The sequence below is a fragment of the Schistocerca serialis genome, chromosome 6 (genome assembly GCF_023864345.2).
Source record: "Schistocerca serialis cubense isolate TAMUIC-IGC-003099 chromosome 6, iqSchSeri2.2, whole genome shotgun sequence".
NCBI classification, from domain to species: Eukaryota; Metazoa; Arthropoda; class Insecta; order Orthoptera; family Acrididae; genus Schistocerca; species Schistocerca serialis.
In genome coordinates, this window is record NC_064643.1 from 315686183 (window position 1) to 315703004 (window position 16822).

The 16822-nt window shown below is 33.7% G+C and overlaps 1 protein-coding gene across 1 annotated transcript in view; it reads right to left on the reverse strand.

Moving 5' to 3' along the window:
• The window catches only part of LOC126484845 (myosin-VIIa-like), a 406864-nt gene that overhangs the window by 203288 nt on the left and 186754 nt on the right, over positions 1-16822 (reverse strand). Inside the window, exons 16-18 of the mRNA XM_050108441.1 lie at positions 13453-13563; positions 4263-4406; positions 3891-4079 (exon numbers count right to left, since the gene is read on the reverse strand). Of these exons, the coding sequence (XP_049964398.1) occupies positions 3891-4079; positions 4263-4406; positions 13453-13563 (444 nt within the window). The remainder of the gene's footprint in view (positions 1-3890; positions 4080-4262; positions 4407-13452; positions 13564-16822) is intronic.

A 16822-nucleotide genomic window follows, 5' to 3' on the forward strand; every position in this document is an offset into this window, starting at 1 on the left:
ACACAGTGTAACAGCAACAGTAACAACAAAATCATTGATTTCCAAGTTATCTCTGTTTCAGGCCAAGAAATTGTATCCCTGTCTTAAAAAATAAATGAGGAACCTGCTCAAATTAACAATGTAGCATAAATAGACATAGCTTGTCTCATATGAGGATTTCCTTGACATTTTCTTTGATTATCATAACTTCTAACTGAAAACAGCAGGACTGGTATTCAAATCATGCTGACCACGACCATGAGTCATGGTTTTATCACTTCACCCCTCTCTAGGGAAAGAAAGATAATGAGTATTAGAAGATTTCAACTTGATTTTGTGCCACGTATCATAACAAAATACATATACATCCACAATGGAAATTCCTGGGTAGAATAATGTGTAAAATAAAGGAACAGTAACTGCTCACCTTAGCTGACCAATGTGTGGTACACAGGAATACATAAAAGAAAACAGTATTTACACTAACTTTCAGGCTCTTGATTGTTCTCTAGAAAAGCTCTAAAGCTGGTCCAAATACTGTTTCCTTTTGTGTGTTTCTACGCACCATGCATAAGTCAGCTATATGTAAATAGCTACCTTTCCTTTATTTTACATGAACTACATATACAGTAGATACTAAATACCTCTGAAAGACAATTAACAGAGCATTTAAAAAGTGGCTGCATACACCATGATCATATAATCCACATCGTAACAAGCTATTGTCCACTAATTTCTGATGGATTTACTGTTGTTTTCTCACGCTACTGTCACATATAACTAGCAGGAGAAAAAGCAGATGCCAGATTGAGAGTAACTGCAAGAATTCTAAGGAAATATAATGCATCCACAAAGCCGTCAAACCTTCATTAGACTAATACGTGAATGTTGTTCATCAGTTAGAAATCTTGATCACTAGGATCCGATTAAATATGTATGAAAAAAGACAACATATTTACATATAATATAGGCCTGAAAATATAAAATATGTAAAAAATATGGAGACTAAAAGCTACTATTATCAAATAAACCAGACTTTATTATACCGAAAACAAAAACAATTTTAAGCTTCTTCAGTCTCACTGGTATTATTCATACTGTTACAATACACAATCACATTTTTCTTTTTTTTTTTTTTTTTTTCAAAATTAAATCTAACTCTGTTTGAATGGAACAACACTTTGTACTGACTGAAAGATCTTTCAACATTGCATGATGTGATTGGAGAAAACTTAAATTTACACAATTCTTCCACACAGCATACAGCAAAACCTTCGTTTTTCTGAAGTTCATAGTTCAATTTTTGTTTTAACAACACAGCAATTGGTCCTTCTGCTTCGCTAATTTTCATTTCTATGACTTCAATAATCTTTACATTGTCTTTCAGTGCTACTGAAGGTTTTCACTGCCTTAATCTGACATGACAAAAAACATTAATTGCTTTTGATGTACACTAAATCACTGTGCAGAGTACGATTTTCAAACAGTTCTTCTGCATTTAAAATACAAACAGACTCGTCATCAAATTGAACAATAATTCTTTAAATGTCACTGAAATGCTCAACATAATATTCAACTGCTTCTAGCCATATACCCCAGTACTGGTTCTGGTGACAAAATAATATTGGGATACAGCTCTTTAATTTTTGAGGGCCTACTGGGAGCCTTCAAAAAAATTTTTTCACATTTGATATTAAACTATCAACATTTTTGTGATTTATCCTTGTGCATTCAGCTAATCTATTAATTCGAGGTGGCAAGTATGTTACATGAATCATTTTAGGGTATAAAACATTCAGGTCTTCTGCAGTTTTAGCCATATAAAGAGAAGCATCGGTAAATAACAAAAAAACTTATTTGTCTCTGATGCCATTAGGCCATAAAACAGTCATAGCATCATTAAAGGGCTTTGATGATGTTTGGTGGTTACATTTAGAAAGTTCTTCACATGCCAACACACAGGATTTACTCGATTTATCTTCAAACAGTCACCCAATTACTACTTTACCAATGCACCACCCTTGGGTGGCTGTAGTCTCATTGACTGTGCCCCACATATGACCATCCTGAATTACACCTCAAATCAACACCAAACAATCCTCATAAATGCAGTTGTTGTAGTTTTTCTCTGTGCAGATTCATCACAGATATGTTTTCCTGAATGCTTCCCATGAAAGCTACTAAACACTGGGTTACTTAATTTCCATAAAGGGATACGTGCACAAATCATAGTATAACACAAATCTTTCAAGAAGTTAGAACTTTGGGAGCCACTGGCTGTTACATCAGAAAAAGATTGTTGTTTGAATTCTTTCTTGTATTATTTACCTCATGTTTTGTGGTATATATGTGTTGTGAGACTAGAAACCATTGATCAGCTGACACAGATTTTTCACAAGCATTACAAAACAGTAGTTTAGCTTCTGTACCCAAAACACTTGTTTGGGAAATCTTCAACATATATTTGCAATTTAAATATAAAAATGTAGATGTGTAAATAACACAATGACACATAGCAACAAACCTCATTATTGTCAGCAGTGAATGACACAGATGTGAAGTTACACTTGGCTAGAGCACTTCTTGTGGAGTGTGTGTCAGATGTTATGCATTGAACATAAAACTCCAGTACAACAAAGAGGACATGTTGGCATTGCTGGCCTGAACTGCCCACTTGATTGTAAGGCCTAATTGCTTTGCATTTCATGCGAAAGACAATCGAATGACAAAACAGAAAACATCAGGGAGTAGAAAGCATGAAGACAACATATAATGTACCATCTGTAAAATTTCTTAGTGAGCCCTTACACCCTAGTCAACTGGTATACATTGAGGGTACCAGCAAACAATGCCATAAAAAAATTGCTTTAGCTCCCTTAATTTAACATCCTATTCATTACTACAAACAAGTACCACATTTGATAATAGCACATTTATAAATGTGCTTTAATGAAAACTTGTAACTTTGGTGATACATTTTCACTACAAGAGATGACTGGCAGGGAAGGGCACGTTGACTGCAGTGGACAACATGTCAAAAACTGCTCCCCTCCCATCACTCCAAAAACATATTTTTAATATTTCACTCTCTAGAAGAATGTTTGCTTTCTTCTCTCTTCCCATAATCCCTGATAAGCAACATTATAAAAGGCTTGCAGGCTATCTGAAAGGCTAGTCTGCCTCAGATGGTGCAATTGGTGTTTTTGGCGCGTCCTTTTCCGAAGCCAGGAATCATGCTTTGGAGAGTCATTCAATGATTTTTTTAATGCTGTTAAGCTTTAAAAAGATTGTTTCTATATAACATGGTGTTGAAAATAAGGATTTATGTAATTCTGATATAACAATATGGACTAAACTTTGAAATACAGAAACTGAACGTTACATTTTCAAACTCCAAATGCCAAGATTTATATAAAAAACTACAAAAAGATTGAAAATTACTTAAAATGGAAATATGTATTTACATATTAATTTGTGCCCTATTTATCACATAGGATCAGTACAGAAGATTAAAAGAAGAGCAGTATATTTTGTTATGTGTTTGTGTAGTTAATGCGAGAGCATACTGGAAATGTTCTACCAACTTCAGTGGTTAATGTTACAATATGGACATCACACATCGCAAAGAGGCACACTATCAAAGTACAGGTAACGTGTAATTTCCTTCCAGATGTTTCTCACATACAGACAATGATGGTAAAATCAGAGAAAAAGTTTAAGCTTCTGCAAAGGATCAACAGCAGTCATAAATGAAACTGGAGCAGGAGTGAACATTTGATATGATTATAAGAGACAGTATACCCTCTACCAAATGCTGTACTGCATCTTGTAGAATTATCATTTAAATGTTCTCTTACAACTATAAAATCTAAATATTTGTAAACACTAAATAGGATTAGTCTTTCACTTACCAGTTCATCTGCCTCCACTGGAAGTTCCAGAAGTGAATGTTTTATGGGCCTCCTCGAATACTGATATGTTATGTTTCCTTGAAAATATGTAGCAGCAAATTTTCTGAAATTGTATTCAGACAAATCTTCTTTAGGACCCTCATCTGGCTGTAGTATGTCAACTTTCCCATCAATGTGTTTATCTGTAAGCTATGCACAAAAAATTAATAAACACTTAACAATCAGAAACTACTGTTCAGCATATTAGTTAATATCCACACCACACTTTTGTCATACTTCATATAAGTATCATGAAGCTGTTATGTTTTCATTACTTATCTTCAGTTTACTATCTTCCTCAAAGCATTAACATAAACAAAAAACAATTATTACCTCTTGGGTTTCTTGGTGGTCAAAGTCAAACAGCTCATCAACAATGCGACTGTATTCATTTGAGTCTTCATCAAACGCCTCAGGTTGAACTGCATGCCCATATTCTCTTGTTTGCATCTCTTCCAGGAATTCTGATAGTCGTTTCTGTTGAAATACGTTAAAACAATCAACATGTGCTACAGCAAATATTAAAAAAAAAAAAAAAATGAGGAAGAAGATTTTTATGATTAAAAGATTTAAAATTTATGTTAGGTGCTTACTGTTGTATAGCTCATTGTGTATGACACAGAAAACATGAAAGAGGTTCTTAATGAAAGGAACTGCAGAGACTGAAATAGTCTCATTGATTATATATTTCAAAGTAAATTTAGACAATAGTAGGTATTTACTGTATATTACAGTAGTAGTAGACTGTGTAGCTCATATATTGTACATAACAACTACATATACTGATAACTTACATTTTAACAAACCTCTATCCTCTTTTCTTGTTCCATAAGGTAAGTAGGCAATGTTTGCATACATATTTACCAAAGACATAAGTTACAATGTCTATTTCCTATCCAACAACAGTTTAAGTTCACAAAGTGATATTCAATCATTTTATTTATTTATTTATTTATAACAGAAAAAAGAAAGATGCCTTCATAGACCACAGATCTCCTACTGAAAATTCCACAATTTATCAGCTATTTCAGGTGACAGCATGACTCCTGTTTTGCTTTAATCATTTATTTTTCACAAGGAAATAAAATTTAACATAGTAACACCTTCTGTTGAGTGTATTCACGATCAATATTAAGGTACACACAAGATGAATATATTCATCTTCACACATAATTCTAATTGCAATATTCTGAGGATTGGTTAGTTCCTATCTCAATACTGAGTTACCAGAAACTATTACTGTAAGGACACCAACAACAGAAAATAAGTAAAATATGGTGACTTCTTGGTATCTATGGCCCCCACAGCTGGCAATTAATTTTAGCAAAAGTAGCTGAATTTAGTTATTTTAGAGGATACATAACAGTTCTTTTCCATTTCAAATTTTCACCAATATATACCAATAAATATATTACAGTTTCTGAAAAACATGTATATTTAACAAAAAAGAACAAGAACAGTTACTAGCTTTCACAAAACATCATACAGCATTTTCTCTTTTAACCCTTCTTCCTTTGACTTACAGTGATATGCTAATCATCTACAGACAGAAAAGTAGAAAATCTATATTAGAAGCACGTCTAGGACTTTTTGTTATTAATGTCTTTGACAATAAGTGCCACTTCTTCCTAAGTTACTTGAATTACTTATCAGAGGTTTCTGCACACTTTTCTTAAATATGGGGTAGATCAATCTGTTGATGCTCTCTTAAAACCAATAAAATAAGATTATCTAATAGGAATCTCACAATCACATGTCTTAGACAAATCATAGAAACTTTCATATCAAGTCTTTCATATCAACATTAGGACAGACCATGTCTTAAGACATTAGGGATTGCTGCCTGGAGCACTCTTGTTTATGTGTACTGTTCATGCTAACACTTTATTTGCAGCTTGCTCTCATATTTACACTCATTCAGTTAGTTTCACTTTTGAATATAAAGTTATTCAGTATCCTCTTTTTATTAAACTATTAATCAAAGTTTGAATGTCATATGATACATACTTTCATTTTACTAAGGGGCATTAAAACGAAACGAGCTGGAGGCATAATTACAGAAACCTGTATGTTAGAAGTATTGACCCTGACTGTTGAGACACTTTTCTGACTATGAGACAAGGCGGTGATGGCTGTCTCATAAAATTCCCTGTGTTGCAATGTTAACCAGTTCCGCACATACAGCTGGACGTCGTCATATGAGGTGAAGGTTATGCTGACATTCTTTGACCAAGGTGGCCCATTTCTGATTCCCTTCCTGCAGCTTGGGACAACAATGAATGCCCAGACTAACTCACAAAACTTGACCACCCTTTGCCAAGTGATCAAATCAAAACAACCAGGCAGTCTCACCCATGGGGTCATTCCGTTCCACGACTATGCAAAGCCTCATACGGCCAACACAGTCATGGCACTCCTGCAGAAATTCAAATGGGAGGTTGTCAGCCACCTTCCATACAGTCCAGACCTCTCTCCCTGTGATTACATCATTTTTGGTCCCCTTAAAAAGTCTCTGAGGGGCAGACAATTCACCTCGGACGAGGACGTTCAGCTGTATGTGCGGAACTGGTTAACATCGCAGCCCTGGGAATTTTATGAGACAGCCTTTCACCACCTTGTGTCACAGTGGAACAAGTGTCTCAACAGCCAGGGTCAATACTTCTAACATAAAGGTACTGTTTCTGTAATAATGCGTCCAACATGTTTCTTTTTGAACACCCATTATATGCTAACAGGTTAAATTCTTCATTGCTAGATTAACAAATTGAGATCATGAAACTAAAGAAATAAGTGACATAAAAATGAAATAGTATAAGGAATATGTAAAGATTATTATATTGCAGTTGTGAAACATCATGTGCAGTTAGCAAAGCTCCCCAGATACTGTTTTAAAGAAAAGCAAATAATTGAACCTTCCTGGAAGAATAAAACTGCATGCCATGGAGCACATGGTATTTATTTGCCAGGAAGTTTTTAAATAGCACACTTTCCTCTGCTGCATAAAAATTCATTCTGGGAGCAAATAATTATTTAGTGCAATGTATCTGTCCACAAAAGCTCTTCAATGTGTGAGCTGGCACAATGTAACATGAGAGAAAGAAAACCATCATGATTCATGTAGTCACTATGTAATCCTGCCCTAATGATTATATAAAATCAAGAGTTTCCTTGAAGCAGAACATCCTAGCAATAGAAATACTCATAGTTCCTAGAATTCCTTTGTTTGCTTTATCAGGATTTCTAGTTTCAATTTACAGATGTCTGTGGCACCTGCAAAACTGAATATTTTTTCAAGGCTTCCTAGTTTGATACATACAAACATAAGGAAGTTTATAGCTGCTGACAGAGCAGGATTTCTAGTTTCAATTTACAGATGTCTGTGGCACCTGCAAAACTGAATATTTTTTCAAGGCTTCCTAGTTTGATACATACAAACATAAGGAAGTTTATAGCTGCTGACAGAGTCAGAACTCCCTCAGGAGTGGTATATTTATATTTACACTATCTTTATAAGCTGTATACCTAGAAATTCTTTGAGATAATGCTTATGATGCTGTTATAACACAAAAGAATTTCTGGATCAATAAATATGCTAAAACTTTCAACACAGAAGATGTGTAGAGAAATACTGATTGCACATATAGTGTATTAAGAGTCATTCATATTTTTGTTTAACGGTTTGTTCTGTTTGGATATCTGTGGGACAAACTTATGTGGTCAGTTAAACTGGTAAATAACCATACCAATGTTACAGCTGTGCAATTTTATATTTCAGACACTGGAATAAGCAGACATAGCAACATAAATGAGAATGTATTATTGTTCATCTGAGAAATTTACAACTAAAATCTCAAATTTGTTTAGCTATTTTTATTCAGGAGCTTTGTGTGAGACTAAATTTTTGTTCCATTTCAGGTCTCATTCTGATGCTACCATATAAAGTGTAGTGCAGGTGAAGTTCATGGAGGCGGTACAAAACTGGTGAGTGGGAGGGGAGGGGTGTGATGTCAGGCAGAAAGTTAGGTGCATTATTAATTGTATACTGTAATAGTTGTGAAAAGCAGCTTGCTGCCTTTTGCTGTTAATTACCAGTTTAGTACTGAAATCTAAGGAAAGGTATACTAGTTACCAGCCCCCACCTACTTTTTGAAATTTGTACTTCACTGACTTGTTTCTACAGATTACATCTCAGGAATCTATGATATGAATAAATCTCTGTTAGCTGCATGGCAAGCAGCAGCATTCGTTGTAAAACTGCATCATCAGCCATAATCTACTATAAACAGAACTCTGGGTAAATATGCCAACCTAATCATGTAAATATTTAACATCAATAGAAATAAACAGTAACTACTTAGTATAACTGAGGAGGTTGCAGAAAGCAGCAGCTTTCTTTCTAATTTACTTGATTGGGTGTAGATGGAAAAGGCATGAAGGGAATTAAAGAGGACAGCTCATTGTTAATACAGTGTACAGATAAAAATTTCTGTGATTTGCTTGTCTGTTGGTAATATATACCTAGACTCTTTCTACATCCCTTGTTGATGGGATCCGTGTAACATGCTGACTGAATGAATACAATAATCTAGTCAATAATGTGCTTTTATGTGAGGAAAATTTCCACCTCATCTGTATCTTGCTAATGCCTTTATTATCTCAAATGACTAGTTTTGGTGGCACATTACCACATCCTCAGGCCCCACTACTGCCAAAAGAGTATTAGATTTCCTTTGCACTTTTATTGTGAAGTCCTTGTTACTAGCACATGTGGGCTAGCTTTCCTCAGGAGTCTCTACTTGACACTGTATTGTCTCCAATGCAATCAATGGATTGTGATCAAAATTGGGAATGAGTGTTTTAGAAGAAGTTCAAGAAATCTACTATCTAGGAAGTATGGTTATACAGGAAGATCAAAGCAAGGACCATATCAAAAGCTTGACAGATGAAGAATATTCTTTCAGTAAAAGAGCTCAACCAGTGTCAGATACTGATGGGAAAAAAGGAAGAATTTCCGGAAAGAGCATGCCTAGAGTACAGAATTGTACAGAAGTGAAATACTGATCATTGGTGATTCAGAAAGAAAGTGGAAGCATTTGGAAGTGGTGCTGTCATAGAATGCGAAAAATTATGTGGACAGATAAAGTACACAATGAAAAGTACAGAAGGGGCATATCAGTGGGAAAACTGCTACAGCAACCACTATAGTGAACTTGGAGATGTAGTTAAACTGTGACATTGTCTTTTTCTGTCAAAATAACATTTCCAGTGCTTTTCCTCTGACTTAAACTTGTATAATAAGAAACATACTCAAACAACTGAAACTTCTTATTCATTGTTCAGCTGGTTACATCACTGGATGGTTTCAGTCTCCTAGACTTCCATTCTATTGTTCACGTGCTGATACTGAGAGTGGTGTTTGCCTCAGTTATGAGTAGACTGTACAAAAGGGTAATAGACAGAGGATTGCATGACAAAAGGATTAAATAACTAATAAGACATTTATATAGTTTTTTTTATTTGATAAAATGTGTTCCATGCATCAACGAATATTTTTTTTTTCACGAAGCTCAACTAGTTGCAAGTACAAACTTAGAAAAATGCTATGGTGATGAACATTATATATAACTTAAATAGATGCTTTCAGTAGCATGAATTGAAGTCTACATACAATACTTGGAAGTAAAATTTAAGCTACAATGATTTTAAGCCACATCTTCTCCTTTTTTTCTATATTTTTATTGAACTACAATGAAAAATACTGCTTCAATGTAGTGTTGATATTTATAGATAAATGATACTCAGATCTTAGATCTAAATAAATCATACAAATGTACTATGCACTTGAGTATTGTTTTATTTGCAACAAAATTTTAACTGGTGTAAATGAGTAAACAACATTTATATTATACTGACACTTATGAAAAAATGTCATAATTGTCCACACAATTGATAATAAAGCTGTGTACACAATCACAAACAAATGAATAACAAAACTTATCACAAACAGCACCATTAATGCTGAAAGGTGCCCTCGATTCTGATAAATTTGACAAATAACACAGACATATACATTACATGAATAGTCATTGAGTATAATGAGCAAAAATTTACACTTAAATATCCACATAAATCCATGACACATAAGATAAGGATGAGACATGAAGTTCTTTAGTCAGCAAAACAGAAATAGAGTCCACCAACACACAACATGTAAATGTATTTTCAATGACCAAATAACATCAAGCAAGATCATAAAAAATGTATCTCCATTTTGCTGTGTAGTATGTAGTAGTATGCCACATTCTAAAAAATGAAGTACATAATATTGTTTGATATGTCTGCTCCAAGACAGTCATACTCTAAGAACTAAAACCTTTCAAGGCAAAGACTCCATACACCTTTAAAAAGAACTTTTACCCAATACCTGAGCTGTAGTGCTTTACAAGTTGGTTTCTGTGTATAACATATTTTGTTTACAGCCAGCCTGTGGCACTCAAAGTGTCCTATAACTTATATACTCTTTGCAGCGACAAATGTAGACTAGTAGACATGCTATAATCAAGTATTCACATGTATCTAGCAATATATGCTTCACCATTGCACAACCTATAATACTGCAAATCATAGTTAAGATCATATCAATAAAATACAAAAAGGCTAAATTTGAATCCATCCAATAATATAACAACAGTGGTCGAGAGGAAGAAAGGTTTCTACCAAAACATAATAATTTTCTGGCAACTAAATACACTGACCAGTCAAAATATGATTTAAAACAGAAGAATAACATCAAAGGTAGTGAACTGTCTTTGGAGAAAGTTCAGGTAAATAATATGTTAACATTGGATATATCAATGTGCAATGTATAATGGAAAGAAATCAATTAAACAAAGGAAGACACACAGAAATGACACAGGAGGAATCACAACAGAATCAAAGAAATTTGGAAAAAATCTTACAACCAAGAGACAAACACAGAAAATGAGCATTTAGGGGAGACATGAGATATCATGTTGCTGCCCAGGGCAAGATCCTAGACTAGTAGATTTTGGTAGTAAAATTTGAAATTTAATGCAGGACAAAAGCAGAAAGTAAAGGTCCCAACACCACCATCTATCCATTCTTTGCTGGCCAAATGCTGGCAGCGAAAACTTCTTGCACCATCAGTGAACAAATGGGTTACTTTTGAGTCCAGCTGCACTTCAAAAGCATCTATTGATGACTTTGGCAGCAGAGATGCATAACAAACAACTACTTAACAATACTTCAGTAATTTGATCATATTGTAAGAATGGAAATTAAAAGATCTAGAAGAAAAAAGCACACTTAATTTCGTTCTTTAGAAATGCTGAAGAAAAGGAGAGGTAAAATGCAATTCTCACTGTGAACATCAGCTAATTCCATAATTAACAAAAACTATATTCATTCATTGCCAAAAACTTATTTACATATGAGGATGTAAATATTAGTAAAAAAAAGAATGAATAAAGTTGTAGGGTACTCTCAATAAATAGCAAGAAGACTACTGCTCTGAATAAAAACAAAAAATAAGAGAAACTGTCAAACTAAAGGCTGTTCTCAAGAATATTTATATTTAATATTGTTAAAATTTAAATCTAAGACTTTTAGAGTATGATACAGCTTTCTGAATCTTGGGAATGGGACTTCAGACTGAAGTGCTGCAGTGACCAATTTGAAACAGAAAAGAGTTTTATGATGTGGATAAAAATAAGAATCTCTTTTCAAGTTCTAAAGGTAGATAAAAAAATATTTATGCAGAAGAAATGTCTGGAGGAGAAAAAGAAAAGAAATTTGAAAAGATGTGTTGAAATAAATTAAAAAACTGAGGAGTAAAGGTAACAGTGTTGCTAGCAAAGTTTTCAGTATTGTTTTTGTGCCTTTCAATGAATCAGTGCCTCTACTATTCAGTGAGTTGTTATGTTTACTCATTAAACTATTTACATTCACCCAGGAATTTCTATTACCATAACTTTAAAGGAATCCTGAATCCAAAGAAATTGCAAGATACAGATCTTTCTGTCAGCCTTTCAGTTTCTATACCTTAACTGCATAATAATTCAATGTTCTGATAGTTATTGAATGCTACTGATGACAAATGTAAAAAGGTTCACTGTTAGTGCAATTGTGGAGATGGAAAAAATAAAAATACGATCACAGCAACTGATCAGGTTCTGAGCAAAATATTTATCTGCTGTGAATCACACAAGCTATCAGCATGTGGTATGGAAAATTCCTGGATGGAAAGTGGCCACATACAGAGCTAAATAAAACACTAAACATCACAAAATAAAAACAGTACTATGCTTGTCATATATTTAGAATATCTCCAAGGGACATAAAACAGAAAATAGCTTGTTTAAGCTACATATAAAATATTTTCATACATCTGAAAGATAACCCACAGACATTCTTGCAATGTTCAGTGACTGCTAAGTAGGAATGAGAGGAAACACATATAACACTCCAAAAAGCATTTTTAAGTAAGATAATCACAACTGCAGTGAAAACAAAAGTTGGCTGACATGACACATTTACTACACATATTTGGTTTGAGCCAGTAACTTCAAAGCACAGAAAACTGCAGCTAAGTACATATGGATGTACAAGCAGCTTACCACAAGGCATACTTACTGCTTCAATTAAGATTTATGAGAGGATTCAAACCTGCTAAATATTCTGTATATATTTCCTCACCACTAAAATATGAAGTTTGAGTAAGTAACTCAAAAATGCTAAGCCAATGAGTTGATTGTGAAATCAGATTTTTAGGGTAGGAAAATGTATTGCAGTAACTGCCTAGACTGCTGTTAACTCCTGACTTTCATTCACCTCTCTCTTAGCCTTATTCTCAAACCTAATTTTTCCTTTTAATCTTAAATTCTGGAGAAAGAAGGAAGGAATAGTGCAGGAGAACAACAGTCAGTAATCAACTGCTGTCAACCTAATAGGGACACACTGTCATCAAAACAATATCTTGAGTATACTTCGTAAATTTAATTTTTTATGTTTACACATTATAAAAACTATTGTATGTCAAGAAGAAACAGTTATGTAAAATAATTACTGTACTTACTATGAAGAACTGTCACTAACTTAGTACAATATGAATTACAATAAGAACGTGAAGTTTACATTCACAATTACAGATTTAAAGATGCTGTAAAGATTGAGGGAAGGTAAAATTACAAAACCATAGCTCATTATAAATGTTAGTTTATGGATATGTAACTACATAACTTGAGTAATAATTTAAATAAAATGCTTTTGGAATGGAAATCATAACTACAAAATAATCTCACTTCCACCAGGGAAAAAGATGTATGCCTAAAATCAGGTAAATTGTAATAAACATATGCTTTAGGTAACTGTTGTGCAGCTCTAGCATAACAACAACATTATGCACTGCAAATTGTTGAAGAGTCTCATTATAAATTTATAAATATTATTTGACACGCACACGAGGTAACGAGTAACGTGTCCTAACATGTTTAATATGTGGTACCTTATAGTTCTGTTCAGCAATGGCCTTGTAATTCTTTGTACCTGAGTTCTTCAACTGCATTTCTTCTTTCTCTCTCAGAGTGTATAATTCTTGCTGTTTCTTCTTGAACAGCTACAAATGTAAGAAAAATAAACATTAAGATAAGTAAATAATCTTCCTACACTGGAAAATCTCATTATTTTTATGTGAAGTAATGGCAACATTAAACATAAAATTCTAAAGCTTCACAATACTATTTGGATAAAGGAAGGAAGAAAGATTGGATTTTAATATTCCATAAAAATGAGGTCATTACAGATTAAGTGCAAGCTCAGATCAGAGAAGCCTGGAAAAGGAAGTTGGCCACCACACTATTTTAAAGGAAGCAATATGGTATTCACTTTAAGTGGTTTAGGAAAATCACAGGAAACTTTAAGCTGGATGACTGAATAGGTATTTGAGGCACAGTCATCTTGAATATGAGTCCACTGTCTCATCACCGTGCCAGCTAGCACATCAAGTAGAGGCATGTCATTACATGTCAATACCAAAAGTGGTAATAGGATGAAAAATACCTGAGTACCAACACAATGAAAAGAAAACAAATATTTATTGCATGATAAAACAGCCATATGGCCAAAATAGATTAAAATTAAGTACAGAAAGGAGAATGGTTTTAGGATCTAATCTGAAAATATTAATTATTAAAATACAACTTTGGAGTGGTTACAAGTTCAACAAATAAAATGAGGGATAAAAAGAAATTGGTTTGTGTGAGTGTGTAATAACTGCTGTAAAGTAGTCATTGCACTCTGTGATTTCAAGCATCAATTTGTGAATGTTTGAATACAAATGGAGAGTGGACTTCACATGTCAGTCACCAGCAAGCATCTGGCAACATGAATTAAATGCAAATTAAGACCGCAAAAATTGTTGCAACATGGTTGTTTAGTCTCAATGGCTTTAAAAGTAGTTTACTCCAAGGATGACAACCAGTGACCTAAACAATAAATTCTGATGCACATATAGACATTCAGAACAATATTATATATAATCTGACACAATATTTGCAGGAATTTTTACCAGGGACTATAAATAAACTTTAGATAAAACTTCAGCTCAAGCCTTAATCTATTGTTATAAATGTGGCTGAAGAGTATGAGTCTACACCAACATACTGACACAAAAACTGGGTCAGAAGCTTTAAAATAGATATGACCTGTTCAGCTACCAGCGTACATTACTTGGAAATGGAACTGTTTCTCACATTCAGCAAGAATTCTTCCACTGTTAATGGAAAATGGTGTCCATGGAGACACTTTAAGAAGCTGACTGTGTAGCGATGTAATGTAAATGATTCAGAAGTCTGTAATCTGTGCCCCTACACTGAACAAAGATTGCCAAACAAACCAGTAGCTGCAATATGAATTACTTCCATCAATTCCAAAACTATACTAATTAACTGTTTAGAACATTAGAGTGTGAGTATCACCAAAAACATTGTGAAAAGAAGCAAAATAAGTAGAGCTGATCTAGCTCCACCAAAGGCCAAGAACACTCCAAAGAATACAAAAGTAAACATTCCATTTCCAGATTGCTTCAATTACATCAAAACACTGTCATTGACAACCTGCTTTAACTGTAAATTCCATGACATATGATGCAGCACTTCAAGAACAGGCTGCTGGAAATAGAGAGCTAAAATAGTAAACATGTATGATGCCAACTCCAAAATCCTTGTCTGATACACCAACAAAAGTTGGTAATATGGCACAGTTACACATTTTAACTGTTCTACCATCACTTCTTGGTAGAATAACTTTATAATTAAAAATCTTTCTGAATCTGATTGCATGTGTATAACATCTCCAAGCTATTCTTCAATAGTCTTGTCTTGTATTACACATGTTAACTGTCCTACCATCACTTCTTGGTAGAATAACTTCATAACTAAAATTTTTTCTTAATCAGCTTCCACATGTAACACATCTCCACGCTATACTTCAATACCCTTGTATTAATTTTATTTTACTGTGATTGTTAATTTAATTTAATCAGATATATAGTATAGGCACTGTTGTTTTAGGTTTAGTGTTAATGTTTTTCTGGTTTGTTCCCTTAATATTTATTTAGTATTTAAAGTTTAACCATTTTAAGTACATTACCACTGCACTGTCAAAGATGACATTTATTTTGTGTTGATACCTCACTCTCAATGCGTAGCAACTTTTTCAGTGTTGTTCATGAATATTGTATCCTCATTGTGATGATAGTTAAAGTCTGATGATGGCCTTGTAAGCCAAAAACTGGTTAACCCTGTAAATGAGTACTCTAGAACATACACAGCCCTGTACTTTTCATTTATAATCAGAATTCCACAATTTGTGATGGCTCGTTCATAAAAGAGAAAGAGACAGTGAACCTATCTACCACAGTATCACAGTATTTGCAAAACAGACATCAGTGTCACAAAAACAAGAGGAAACAAAACACCAAACAAAGGACTATGTACAGCACTTCTAGTGTATTACATGTCTTAATGAGTAGAACTTCCAAAGTCAATCATATCTGCAATCGAGCAACTGAACATAACCCAAAAAGACATCAGTGTTGTTCTAGACGTAGATGAGGTAAACGAGTGCTGCAGATTAACACTTACGTGAAATCTCAAATGAAGTGGAATAGAAATTAAACATGTTACTTAAGGTTTTAAAAAAGTAAGTCAGGTGTAAGAATATGTCAATGCATTCAACCATTAGCAGCTAACTATGTTTACACACACTGTAAATGAGTAAGTGCAGTTGTAATGGATGTCTAGTATTTCACAATAAAATTAGTAAGGGCATTCAATCTCTTTAATTAGTTACCATATCTGCAATATACATACTAACTAGAAGCAAAAAATGTGTAGACAATTACTGTAGTTCATTTTCTACAAACATAATTTGGTAGAAGGTACTAGCTATTCTGTAATTTCCCGTAGATGATTCGGTTATCTATAAATAAGTTTATTGTAAGACCAGTGCTTAAACATACTCAAAAAATGTGGGTCAATTCCTAAGGGACCAAATTGCTGAGGTCATCGGTCACTAGACTTACACACTGTTAAAATTAACTTATGCTAAGAACAACACATACACACCCATGCCTGAGGGAGGACTGAAACCTCCTGCAGGAAACATACTCAGCATTCTTGTTAAGGATTTGGGATGTTCACAACAGGCTCTAACAGTGAATGTAACCAACTTTATAAAATTAGATAAAGTAAATGTATACAACTACATAATAATTAATCAAATGCAAAAAACTTAATTATTAAAAATACCTTGCAGTAATAGTGCTTGTTTGTATGATATAAAACTGCTTCATAATCATAGTTGGGAATAATGGA